The sequence below is a fragment of the Manacus candei genome, unplaced genomic scaffold (assembly GCF_025592945.1).
Source record: "Manacus candei isolate 608988 ecotype Guabito, Panama unplaced genomic scaffold, ASM2559294v1 h1tg000028l, whole genome shotgun sequence".
In the NCBI taxonomy this organism is placed as follows: domain Eukaryota; kingdom Metazoa; phylum Chordata; class Aves; order Passeriformes; family Pipridae; genus Manacus; species Manacus candei.
The window spans coordinates 25,545,555-25,559,832 of NW_026138076.1; the positions used below are offsets into that span (position 1 = coordinate 25,545,555).

Sequence of the window (14,278 nt, forward strand, 5' to 3'; positions counted from 1 at the left end):
GATTTCCAAATTTTTCATACTAGTAATATGCACATTAAAATACCTCTTAGTGCACATATAATTATATGTGAGTTTTAAAATTAAAGAACTGATTTATGCAAACTGCATAGTCTGTATTTAATAAAATTGTATGTAATAAAATGTATTTTTTCAGAAGGGAAATAATTCCTGGAAAGTGTAACTTACAGCTCTATGAGTTATCAGAGGTTTTGCAGAGACTATGTATTCCAACATTTTCTGCATATGTAATGAAGTCACACTTGCCTACATGGAAGAATCCTACAACACTGATGACCAGAGAGATGTTTTAAAGGCAGGGAATATGTTTAAATGCATTACTAAAGTGCATAAGCTTTATAACTAAAACATCTTTAACAGATTTAATAACTATAGTGTTGATCTCAAGTTTTTATAGTTATCTTAAAGGATGTCAATAGAGAAATTTGATGTTTTAAAATTCTGTAAAGCACAGATACTACAAAAAGTCTAACTAAAATGTAAGCATAAAAAGGATATTTTTAAAATTTATTCTGTAAAATCTACTCCTACTTTTAAAAAGTCTCTTATAAAAGTAATACTAATAAAGCATCCCATACTATTATGATAATACCTAACATGGTATCTTTCAGCTCAAAAGAGTAAATATCTTCTGCAGTTTTATACTATCTAGGGAAATTTTCATTCAAAATAAACCAAACCAGAACTTTAGGTTGTGAATATTATCTCTACGTAAATTTTCTATGTATGAAAAGAGCAAAAGTTAAATTCTAAAGATTAAAGCAAACGCTGAAATATCTGACAAACCTTTGAAATTAGGCCTTATCCTGGGATCATAGCTGAGCAATAGCCTATTCAAGATATTGCTGGTTGAATTAGCAGGTACTCTTGCAAGGTCTTCAGCTGATTGTTGCCTGTAAAAAAAAGTTCATTAGTTACTATCAAGACAGAAACGACTGTGCGCTTAAACTGAAGTAATTTTAAAGTAATGTCATAAATGCCATTTCACAAGCAAAATAAATTCATTATTTTCAGGTTCCACATTGTATAGTCTTCCTTTCCTTGAGATGTTTTAGTATTTTTCAAGAAACTGTAATAAACATAAATTCTCTCCTATGTACTCTTAACTATAATCTTGGAAGCAAATAAACTGCAATTCACAAATTGTTCCCTTGCCTCCTAACATAAATATCCAGCAGGATTTCTTCATCAGTAGAAAGCAGTCACCTGAACTATTTTTAGTGACTGTCAGATTAGGAACTTCAGTAAATTGACAGCCACTTTGTAGGTGCCAAACCATGCAGAGGCTTTTGGCAGTCTCCTGCTCTCACATGCCAGTGCCAGCTATTCCACCCAGAGCTGGAGGATTGCATAACCTCATTGTCAAGTGCTAATAAAAGCTTTATTAAACATAGAAAAACAAGGCCTTGGACTCTCCTCTGCTTTTGCAGGGGGAATTTAAACATCTTCAATTACCTTGCTAATATTGTGCTGGGTGTTAAATTAAAACCATTGCTACAATTAAAAAGAACCTGTGACAGGTAAATGTAGCTACAGGAGTATATGAAATTGAGTGCAATAAAAAGCAATATGGGTTCATCAGTCCCCACCCCAGGTATTTTAAACACCTAGCACTTCACCCTGTTTAATTTCTTTTTTTTCCTTTATTCTCTCTCATACCAATGTCAGCTTAACAGATCTACAAGTTATTCTTTGAAACATCTCAGTTCACTGCTTTTTCTTCTCATCCTTCAGTTTCCTTCATGTCCTCTGGGATTTCTGTCTTATTTAAATATTTATTGAAGAAATATTAATTCTTCAAAAGGTTTTTGGCCAGTTTAAAAAAAAAAAAAAGTTGCATGAATGTATTAGAATTCCTGATTTTAAGATGTCCAACTATAGCAGCTCCTGTTCAGCATCTTTCTTATGGACTACCAGGAAATTAATTAATTAATTGATAAATAATGGTCAGCATTGCATGATTGCTCTAACTGCCACACACTATTTGATTGAAAAGTGGAGATGAGACCAGATCCTAGCCCTTGAAAAGCTTTTATGAATAACGTCGCCTTTAAAAACAACTAGTTTTACTCAGACCATACGGGAAACGGGAGGAAATGAATAAGATCTGCTGACTTGGTGGCACTCGCTATGCCTTCCCAATGAGATTGAATCTCCTCATTTAACAGCTAAAACATTTACAAACAAAACTGTGAAGGAGTTCCCTATTATTAAAAACATGTTAATCATTTATGATAACATAACTATATTTATTATAGTCTCCATGATACCCTTTGAGCATTTTATCCTTCAAGAAAAAAGATCTGATTTCTGTTTTCTCTATTGCATTCAGGAAATTTCTGAAACTCAAAGCTGCATATCTGTTTACCTATTTTCTTGTATTTGCTTGATGTAATAAATAAGGAAAAAATTATGGCAGTAAATAACCACTCGACCCTCCTTGAAATTTTGCGCTACTCATCAGTAATTAGCAGGATAAGTATGCATTCTCAAGACTACCCAGAGATAGTCTACCAGGAAGTTTGCATCCATGAAAATAGCACAAACTAACATACAGGAAGAAAAAAGAACTGAGGAGCAGCATTAAGTGGTTGCAGTATATAATTCCCCACCCATTTTCGCACTAAACACAATAAAACCTCTGTGACGTGTAACGACGACATAGGTGAACTAATTATTCCAGCAGAACTTATCCAGAGATAAATGGTCTTCTAATAAAATAAGGAAATTTTTACTTTTAGCAACATGTGTTAACTTCCACTAGTATGTTCTGTGTACAATAAACCTCTGCTAATTTAATGTAACAGAAATTAAAAAGCAATATGTGTTCTAACTCTTCTGAATAATTGATAAATTCACCTTCAAACAATTCTCACAGAGTTGAGTTTATAGGTTTTTATATTTGACTTCAAAGTGGATCATTATGCAAAAGAACTAATTTATTTCCTTATTTGGTCAGGCAGTTGGACTAGATGATCATTGTAAGTAATTTCCAGCTGAAGTACTCTATTCTATTCTATTCTATGCTATTCTATTCCTTCAGTTTTGAGATTTGTGTTCAGTTTTCAGTGATGATCTCTACCAATGAAAAGGCTGCTACATAAATATCATAAACCAGCTTTGTATGCATTTTTTGCAGTTACCACTAATTGGAGAACAGAAAAACAAAAAATTCAGATTATTTTCCGTTTTGTAGCAGGAACAATTCAGAAAAGAATGCTCATTTAGCTATTAAAAAGACACTGTACACTATTTTATCTGATACAGAAAGGTTCATGGCACTGCTTTCTTGCAAGTCACACATATTAACATCTAAAACATCTATATCAGATGTCTTCAAAAACTTATAAAAGAAGAATGTCCTTAATACAGACAACAGGATTTCTTTCTAAATTATATATGTTCAATATAATGAAATATGAAAACAAAACAAAGCAACAACTAATGATCAAACTTAAATTCCTTTTTTTTTAAAATTTCTGCTAGGGGTTATATAAAGAAGTTCATTAAATAGTGAGAACAGTAATCTGAACCAGATAGGATAACATGGACACATAAATGAAATACAGATGCTCATAAAATGCAATGAGGAAAAGAGGAAAAAAGCCTGAGAAATTAAATGAGTGAGCAACAAACAGCAAAAGAAAGCCAAATAAGCTGACAGGTTTATTTGTCTCTTCAAGTAAGAGGAATAAAGCAATAGCTTTTTGAGATCTGAATTGCACTGCAGAAGTATTTAAATATGAATATCTGTTCAAGTTGTTTGTTCAAAAGCCATCCATGAACGGGGCAAAGGAGATTTATAGCACTGGAAAGTCAGCAACGGGAAGAAGGGTGGCAGCACAGCTTTCTGGTAAGGAGCACCACAATCACATCTTCCTCAAGTTGTTGGGTTGTGTTTTGGACTTATAGAAGCGTATTAGTGCATTTATCCTTGTTTATCTAAGAACCAAGTGAAATACAATGGCACTGGCTGTTTTGAGCTAGGAGAAGGAGCACAGGGATTCAGTAATTGCTACTTTTAAAGGTCACTTTGAATGAAGTGGTTGAAATAGCTACTGGGAAAAAAAGCTCTGCTGAGTTTTCACTGAGGTCTTTTACAGCATGGTGTCATTGAACTCCCATCACTCATCAGCACACATGCAATGCAACATCATCACAACAACTGGATTTCCTTCTGAGAGCCTTGCTGACCAAAACACCAAAATTTCACCTGCAAATAAACACGTCATACGTGTTCCTTGTGATGAGTTAAGAAGTTATAACACTTTCAGAGTGACAGATGAGCAGAAAAACTTAATGGAACAGTAAATGGGATGTGCTAGATGCTTGGATAAAGCAGCTTGGATAAATATTAAGGTATTTATCTAAAGCTACAACCACCCCTGCTTAATTGGCCATTCTGGAATGAACTAATGATATAAGGCATATCTGTAGACTACATAAGAGAAAAAGGATTTGAGCTGAGATCTGCCTTCCTAGAGGAGCATTACTTCAGCGTGCTGAAGGCTGTCTGGGTCCCATGTAACAAGACTCACACTAGCTGAGAAGTTCCCTACCACTTTTTCTAATTCAACCTACAGTTTTCCCACTTGTAAAATGCTGGTAACTTAGATTTCCACCAGTTGCAACACACATTAAAATTTTAATGCATTTACTTTAACTTATGTTGAACATATGAGAAGCTGATGGGAAACTAAGAAATGGAAATGTAGCACTCTTCACAGTAATTGATAAGTCCTAAGCAATATATGGTGAATACCAAAGTATAAGGCAACAGAAGTCTCACAGTTGCTATAAAGGGAATTTAAAAGCAAGTAAGTGTAAAGATAGAAATTGCTTTAACAAAAATCTTACCTAAGTAACAATTAAAAAAATCCCAACAACCAACACACAAAACACCCAAACCCAAAGTAGGATTTTTCTTTTTCTGAATCAAAAAAAGGAAAACAAGTGGTATTCTTGTATACTCAAAAGTATTCTCACTTCTGCAAACAATGTCGTCAAAAGCCAGAAAGAAAACAAAGTATGGTTAGTCTTCTGGCATAACATCTCCATGTGATATGACTGGCTACTCTCTGGGCTTTGGGAGTTTACTTCTGGTGTCACTGATGAATAAAAGAATTACTTAAAATACTGTATTTCATGGGATATGAAGTAAGGTGTCCATCTCCTCTTCCACTGCAGCTTGACACATTTTATCACTGCCTTTGAAGAACATGATCAACATTTTGAATTGATGGTAACAGATAGTTATTTTCATAATTCACTAATCAAAATCCAGAATTTTAGATAAGCAGACATGCGTGACAAAATGAAGCATATATTACACTTAGTTTGAAATTTATATAGTTTGTTACATTTGTGTTAGGCAAATGTGTCAGAAGACATTATATCTGTATAGGTCATCATGACATTTAGTCTCTCAGAGCTCACTGAAGTTACAAGAGTCCTTACTACATGTAGTTCTTACTACATGCAGACTACAGAAAAGAATATAAACAATATTCTATACAAAGTGGGAAGGAAAACCTTTGCATAGTTCTAGATTACTGTCTGACAGATAAAAATATGTATTCCAACTCACACTGTTATCTCCAGCAAAATTTCCTATATGATACTGAAACAAGAGATTGCAGTGCAGTTTATTTAATCTACATGATGGAAACTGACATTTTAATCATATAACATGGTTGTGTATATACAAGAAAGGTAAAAATAAGTTTGGGGAAACATAATACCTATTATCTCACCGTATATTTCAAGTACAGTTTCTTGATACAAACTATCAGTGTTCTGATTTGCAGGCATTTTATTTTCTGAGTGCAATAACTCAAAGCATAACAACAGGTTAATACAAATCAATGACATACTATATAATTCTTCTGATTGAACTCTGATCTCTCTGTGTTTAACAGCTACACTTTCAAATCGTGCTGGCTGACACATCTATTACTAGGAAGATTAATTACAATTCCTCCAATGAAAAGTGGTATCACTAATTACATTAAAACTACAGAACTCTGAGTCACCATTTATGTGTCTTCACAAATGCAGTTGACAGCTAAACACCTAAAATTAGATATGTAGCTTCAGTGCCTAAATTTGGAGGTAACACAGTGTGATGAACAGAGAGGTTCCTTCATAGCAAATTTTGAAACAGAAAACCAGATTAGGCACTCCAAATTGTGAACCATGAGTTATAATGGTGAAATAACTCATCTTTCACCCCATGCTGAAGATAGATCAAAGAGCATAGTCTCCTAATGTTGGACATGTAGGTAACCTTCCTGCAGTTCTCTGCATCCCGCCAAAGCCACCACCTGTGACCCTTGTGCATAATGGGCATCCTCTTGTGTCCTGATATAGCACACAGATATGAAACATGATAAGCATCCAAATGTTTAAGTAAAACTACAGAAATTTTAAAAATAATTTGTCCACAGCAGGTCCTTGTCCCAGTCTTTTTTTCCCAAATGTGCTAAGTATGGAGACAATAGATGGATCTTGCTAAAATCTAAACACCTGCACAGTGGTATAAGTGGTGATATAAAAGGAAAGTATAAGTTGAGATACAATTTACATAATTTGTCTTGACAACAGGATTTAGACCTATAGTTTTCTTTGGGCTTAGGTTTAGGTGGTGCAATTTAACCTACAGATCCAAGTTTTTTCTCAGTCTGAAGCTGTATACAAAATACCAAGTCTGTAATTTTCTGTGCAATTGTAATGTCCCACCACTACGCTGTTCAGATTGGAGTAAACACTGCTCACTGAGAGGGAAAATTACTGAATGAGAACCAGTCTACCATACTTAATTACTGATTTACAAGAGAACTTAGGTTTTGCTTATATAGCTTTATCTTTTACTCCCCAGTACATTTATCCACTCTGAAAACAAATCCCCAAACCTCCTGGAATGTGGCCCTATCTGTCTGGGATCACAGCTTTCCATGAGAGTTACATGATAGAGAATAATTAAACCATTGACCAGCTCCTGTTACTATGGGGCAAAAGAATTTTTATAGGAACCAGACCTGAGTTCTACAATGTACTTATCATCAGAATGACTGTCAGATGTAACCTACTCCACAACCAAATTCAGGCTTTTCTTTCAACATGATTCCACCTCCTCCCATAAACTGTATTAACTCTCCCATCATACCTACAAATGAAAATATTCACAGACTACCAGCAGTGTCTTCTGCATGACAGGAACGAAAACAGACATGATTCCACTTTCTCATCATTTACATTTTGGGGATGATCACATACCACAGATAGAGAGGCCATGTATACCCAAACACTCAATAAAAAAAATTCTAGTCTGTGGAAAAGTGGAGAGGATCCAAGGTACAAGATATTCTTTGAACTTCTACTTTACTCTTTATAGGAAGGGCATGTCAGAAGCTGAAAGTTAACCGAGACAAATTCCAAGACAGACTTTCATACAACTTTATGTTTAAAACACATCAAAGGCTTTTTTCCCTAGTTCCACTGTATTTGTTGCTGTTTTTTAAAAGAAGTTGTTTATTGAACCCTCATATCTGTGACCTTTCTAAGCTTCTGCCCTGGCAGATGGCACAAGCCTTGTTTTCTGGAGGGCTTAGAGGGCCATTTCACAGTTTCTGAAGTAGCTGATAAGCTTTATTGAATACAAGCCAAAATATGACTTGCACTCCTACTTCATGGGTAAAAAAAGTCTCTATGTATATTATAAAGTATTAGTTAATCATTTACATGGATATAAATCTCCATGTGGAAAAATGCATAAAGGTGAAGAGGGATATTGTTTTAAAAGCACAGTCTTGATATCCAGACAAAAGAATGACATTTAGTGACTGAGGTTATGCTCTCAGCATTGCCGTAGCATTAGGGACGCTGAGGGATCTTCAGAAATGAACCCTGTGCACGTGAACAGCTGAGTCATACTAAAACTATAATTAACAGGGATAGCTGTGACAATGACCGCAGTCATAACTGGTTTTGTTAGCTGTTATTTAACACTCTTACTTCTAGGTGCCTTCTACAACACTGTAATAACCAAACTTCCCTTTCCTTATAATTTCATTTGTCTGGAGATCTTGCAAGTAGTTTTGAGTACAGACCTTCTGGGCCACTAAGGATTGTGTGGATAACAGCAGCAGCTCAAACATTATAAAGTAACTGAAGTATTTATTGTGGTGTAAGAAAAGGAAAAATATTTTTCAGCAGTGCTATTAGAAAAAGTCACAGCTAACTGTCCAACACATTTAACAGAAACAGGTATTAGAAGGAATTATGAAGAAGTTAATAAGAAGTAAGTAACAAAGGTAATACAGGTATGGGTAGTCTATGAGGAGGAAAGAGATCAAGTGACTAAATCCATCTGTAGCTATATCAAAATCATCTGTATTCAGTATATAAAATTTCAAAATAATCTTTGTAAACAGAAGAATGTAATCCATAAAATTGTTTTTGAAGACTTTTTTTGATTGTTTGGGGTTTTTTAAGATTTCCCACAGAAATAAAAGGCAAAAGTTTTGTTACACTAAAGGTTTATACTTCATTGCACCACACATCTGTGAAAGCCAGTTTCTCAGATTTGTGCTGGAAAACTCTATTACAGCATTTTAGGCCAGCTATGTCAATTTCTTTGTTAGTCAACAAAGATTCAGGAATCAGACACAAGTATAATTACTCCATGTTTCATTTGGAAAGCCTAAGGTAAGAAAGAAAATGATCTAAATATAAGATGTGAAATCTTACATCTGTTCTGAGCAAGCATTAAATCAAAGTCAGAACCGACTGACTAAGCATCAGCTTCAAGAAACCCTTTAATTAAAAAGCTGGGAAAAACAGCTTCAGAAATAAATGAAAATAAGATGGCAAATCGAGTCACTATTATACAATGCACTGAGAAGTACAGCATCATGAATAATCACAAATAAAAGGTTTTGCTCTAAGATACAAAATAGAATTGTCCTAATTTAAGGAAGCAAGTATCTGTTTATGACACAATAATGAACTTTTTATGGGATTTCTAATCAGCTTGTTTTCAGCCTATCCTAATAGTGGTTAATTTCATGCCAGAGGGGCGCATTTGGCAAAAGCCTTGTATTCTCAGAGCCATAAAAGGACAAGTGCAAGTATGCTTAGTTCTCATATAAACACATTCATGCTAAAGTCCCAAACCAGTCTTATAGCCAATAATTTCTTAACATCAAATTAAGGAGCTCAGGTAGTAACATCAGACTCAGTATAAATCTTTCCTGGAAAGCTATTTGCATAGATTTGAATTTCCTTATCAAGTTCACAAGAGAAAGCTGTTCCTTAAACAACTAGTAGTGCTGGTTTTTTGTTCTCCTGAGGAAGTAAAATTTTGCTTTTCAGATGTAAGGAAATAAAAGGCAATAATTTTTACAATTAAGCTTTAAATTCTATTGCACCAGTGGCCAATGGAAATTAAAGGTGGATTAAGATTTTAACTTATAAATGTACGTTTTCATTAGGAAGTTGTACCATTCAATTTGATAAATTATGCAAAATCCTATTTCTTTTATTTAAAAGGGATACAATGCATTCTTCTAAAATATTTCTTTTATGCTTTTCTAGGAAATTTTTCATTCACACACTTCCTTGATTATTTTTAGTCAACCCTTATAGTGTCACTTAATTCCCACTCCACCGCATTGTGTTCTGGTTTGTTTCTGAGTAAAGATTCTATACTTTTTTCACACAGGAAAAAATTATGAAAAGTAGGCAGCCTTTTATATAACACAGAGTGTCACCAAGCCAAGAAGTTTTGTGAAAGATCATTTCAAAATGCTGATGATTGAAAGTTTGCCAACAGCAGCCTGAGTTAAAAGAGCATTAGATAATTTCTCTCCAAGACAGAACTGACTTCCATTGCTCATTTACATGAGAGGTCCTCTAGATGCCAGCTACAGAAACAGCAGTCTTGCAACCCTGCTACTACAAGTGGTTGTCTCTCAAGTTGTGAACTTCAGCCAAGTAAGATATAGACAACTTGTTCATTATTCAGGAAATTGAACAGGACTTATTGCTACAGCAATTCTAGCTAGCAACACTGCACACAAGGTACATCAGACAAATACTGGATTCCACTAGTATTTTTGCAGAAAGCTTCAACTGCATGGAAGGCAAAAGCATCACTTAGAAATCATAGCATTTACTCCATGTTTTTTTCAAGCACATTGGTGACAAATGACATCATATTTAATGGGTACCAAGAAATACTGCGCTTAAAAGAAAAACAAACAAAAAAATCTACTTACTTACTATGATAAAATGACATTGATGTTTTGAATTCTACTAAGACGAAGCCAAGAGCAGGGGGAAATGCTGGTTGCTTAAACAAGACCATGGAAAATCTGGATTCAGCTGCATAACTCACTTTCCGAGGGCTTTTGTGCTGATGTCTGTCCTGGGAACTATGACATTTTTCTCCTTGCTATAAACCCTCACGGTAGCTCAGACCAAAAGCCTAATTCAGAACTCAACTATTCAAAGGTGAAAGAATGGGTAGGAGTCATTTCAGATAAGTCATCACATTTGAGACTTGTATCTTAATGTATTAAAATCCAAAGATAAATCTCATTTTTTAGGTTTGACATAAAAAGAAGAAGAAAACCATGGATCATATGTAGAAACTTCCTAAAAATTTTGGGTTACAAATAAACATCACTGTCAATATTTAAAAATGGTGGGAAGTTTAAAAAGTATTATTTGAACAATGCTTCTGTTTGGTTATTCTACTTTTTGGTTTGCTTTATTTTTTCTTTGGAAAAAGTTGATTAACCTTAAATAGCCAGTCTAATAGTCCATACTTATTCTTTTATGGTCAAAGAAGAAGTATGTTTTACATTTGTCTAAACAATTTCATTGTTTCAGGCATAGTGCTTTTCTACACTTACTAACAATTCCTCATAGTCCTTCAATCTTTTCCTCAGATATTTACAACATAAGACTAAAAAATGAGCAAGACTGGCCAAGATAATGATAAAAACAGCACTTACAAATAAAACTTCTGCATATCCTATGGATCACAACCTGAAACATGGTAGGCATTGGAAAAAGGGAGTATTTATAACACCAAATAATCATAGGTTTCCACAACACATTCTGTTTTCAGCTGGGCAATCACAGATTTTAATTTCTGTATTTTCACTGGGAGATTATTCCATAAGGGTACGTTTTATAGCAACAATCAATCCACCTCCACAAAAGTTATACAACTATAAATCATTGATGGAAGGTGCTGAATACCTTAGTTCCATTCAACATGCAATAATAATACGCATAGGACAAACCTTCTCCTATAACTAGCTAACCAGAAACTGAATTTCAGTATCATGGTTTTGCATCCTCCTTGCTTTCCTCAATGCACCTGCAACATGATGCTGGACAGCATAGCACTATGGTACTACGTTACTGTGTCCCCATAAACAGCAAGACACTGTGCTGGAATCCACCACAAGGAAAGAAACCATTTACTATGGCTTAGATTTTTCCTTCCATTAAAACAGAGGACCTTCTGCAGAAGAAGGACATTGACAGAATTAAGCTATGATGCTGGTAAAACCCTCTTCCTCTCATTGCCACCACTGACCCCATTCTTTCAGCAGAAAGAATCACCTTCTACTTCAATTGCCACATAATTTCCACTATTAAAAATAGCGCAGGATTGCCACCACACAAAAGCATAAAAGAAACCAGGAACATACGATGGACATAGATATTGCTTCTTTTTCCCCTTTCCTTTCTTTGAAGACTTCTCTTTGGAATAGACTTCTTCAACCCATAAGGAGAATGAAATGAAAAATACAACCGCTAGTAAGAACTTCATCTTGAAGATTAAGCTTCAGAGAAACCTTCAGTCTGTGGCAAAAGAAAAGAAACAGGTTTACATTAGTAGGGCTAGATATGGCAAAAGGGAACACACCTACAAAAAGTAAGCAAAAGTTTTGGTGGGTTGTTTTTTTGTTGTTGTTGTTCTTAGTTGCCTTGGGAGAGAGAGTCTGTTGAGGTGTATCTCTGACATGGAACTGACTCAGCCAATTTTCTGAGAGTCAAGTAGCTTCCCAAAGTTGAGACTGACAGTGAGGAACAGATTTAAATGCAAGTTTGCTCCAGAGTGTTTATGAAAAGAAACTTTATGCCCTTCAAAGGCTGCTTAACCCAAAATATTTAGAAACTTGGAAAGAGGATTCCTCACCAGAAATGTCACATATCAGCTGCATTAAATATAATGTCAACCAGTCATCTTCAAGGCGAAGAACTGCAAGCCCTCTATGACCTTGCACATCATTTCAGTAATGATAGCAATTGTTTCAATGCTAGTTATGAGAAAGGATTACAAATATAATTTTAAGTACAGAATTTAAACACAACTATTTTGCATGAAGCATTCTTGCTGCAGAGCTAGCACTGAAAGGGCCTTGCAAAGATGACTAAACAGAACCCGCAATACTGTGCTTTATTGCACAGTGCTCAGTTTAATGATTTAACTTCTCGGGGCAAAAGCATGTACCCCAAAGGTCAGGAGCTGAATACGTGTTTGGCCAGAGACAGCCCCGCCTGCCTCTGGTCACAGCACCGTGACACTCCCGATATTTTCCATTTGTTTTCCATCCCAGAGATAATTCCCAGGCACTTCCTTGGGCCAACGTAAATCTCGCAGATGCCTCACAACCTGCTGCATTTTCCACTTCTATTTACTTAGATGAATTTTCCCCCATTCCTTTTAAGGGGCATTACCTCTCCTTCTCCCTCGCACAACCTCCGGGAGGCACCGGGATGCTCCAGCAACCCGTTCCCCGGGAGCCGCAGCACCCTTCCACCCCTTCCACCCCGTCGGCCCGGCCGGGAAAGGAGCTGCCCCTGCCCCACCTGCCCCTCGTCCGCCTCTCCGTCTGCACGGCCCGGCCCGAGGCCTCCCGCCGCCCTCAGCACCGGGAAGGGATCCCGCTCCGCGCAGCCGAGCGCTGCCGGCGCCAGCACCGGGGGGCAGCGGCAGGGGGCGGCGAGCGGGTTCACCGCACGGCCCCGCCGCCGCGGCCCGGCCCAGCCGCCGCGGGCGCTGGCCGAGGTGCTGACGGAGGTGCCGCCGGACGGAACGGGGCTGCCGGGCCGGACCCTCGCTCCCCCTCCCGCCCCGCCGGGGACGCGGGCCCCGCCCGCACACGCGGCCCCGCCGCCGCCACGGCCGCGCCGCCCGCGCCCCGCGCTCACCGCCGGACGCTGCGATCCCCCCGCGCTCAGCGCCGGCGGCGGCCGGGCAGCGGGCGGCGGGCCATGCCGGGCCCGGCCGGGGCGACAGCGCGGCTCCTCCGCCGGCGGAGCGAGCCCCTACCTCCGGCGGTGCCTCCGCGCCCAGTGAGCATGTGCGGCCGCGGCGCTCCCCAGTGAGCATGTCCCGGCCGCCCGCCCACACGCGGGCACCGCGCGCCGCCAGGGAGGGCGAGCGCGGCCGGACCGCCCGCACCTCACCGGCACTGCCGACACTGGGGACGGGGCACCGGCGGGGCGGTGGGGGGTGCGGAAGGGGTGGAGGGGAAGCATCCTCCGGTCTCTGGCGGGAGGAGAATGCGCTCGATGATGTGTTGTCGAGAGATACTGATAGAGTTGGCAGGAACCAGGGGACATTAGTGGAGAGGGGCTGAGTAGGATGGTAGGAAGATGGAGTGCCGTCTTGCACTGATCGGTGGAATGGTGGATCAAAGGGCCGAGGCCAACTGTATAAGGCTCAAGAAGGCCAAATGCTGAGTCCTGCCCTTGGGTCACAACAATCCAATGTAGCATTACAGGCTGGGGGAAGAGTGGCTGGAAAACTGCCTGGTGGCAGAGGACCTTGCGGTGCTGGTCGACAGCTGCTGAATATGAGCCAGCAGTGTGCCCAGGTGGCCAAGAAGGCCAATGGCATCCTGGACTGTATCAGGAATAGTGTGGCCAGCAGGACCAGGGAAGTGATTGTTCCCCTATACTTGACCCTGGTGAGGCTGCACCTCAAATCCTGTGTCCAGTTTTGGGCCCCTCACCACAAGAAGGACATTGAGGTGCTGGAGCATGTCCAGAGAAAATCAGCAAAGCTGGTGAAGGGTCAAAAGGAGCACAAGTCTTATGATGAGTGACTGAGGGAGCTGGAATTGTTTAGCCTGGAGAAAAGGAGGCTCAGGGGACACTATCACTCTCTACGACTGCCTGAAAGGAGGTTGTAGCAAGGTGAGGCGTGGTCTTTTCTTCCAGCACCCCCTTGCCG

At 38.6% G+C, this 14,278-nt stretch overlaps 1 protein-coding gene across 4 annotated transcripts in view; it reads right to left on the reverse strand.

Moving 5' to 3' along the window:
- GLRB (glycine receptor beta) overlaps positions 1-14,278 on the reverse strand; it is a 98,171-nt gene that overhangs the window by 37,308 nt on the left and 46,585 nt on the right. The window contains exons 1-3 of one of the 4 annotated variants that reach the window (XM_051790794.1): positions 13,373-13,450; positions 11,745-11,898; positions 805-911 (exon numbers count right to left, since the gene is read on the reverse strand). In XM_051790794.1, coding sequence (XP_051646754.1) covers positions 805-911; positions 11,745-11,866 — 229 coding nt within the window. In that variant the 5' untranslated portion in view covers positions 11,867-11,898; positions 13,373-13,450. Of the gene's footprint in view, positions 1-804; positions 912-11,744; positions 11,899-12,909; positions 12,990-13,251; positions 13,333-13,372; positions 13,451-14,278 lie in introns of those variants that run through there. The other 3 variants (XM_051790795.1, XM_051790796.1, XM_051790793.1) reach the window with 3 other exon arrangements.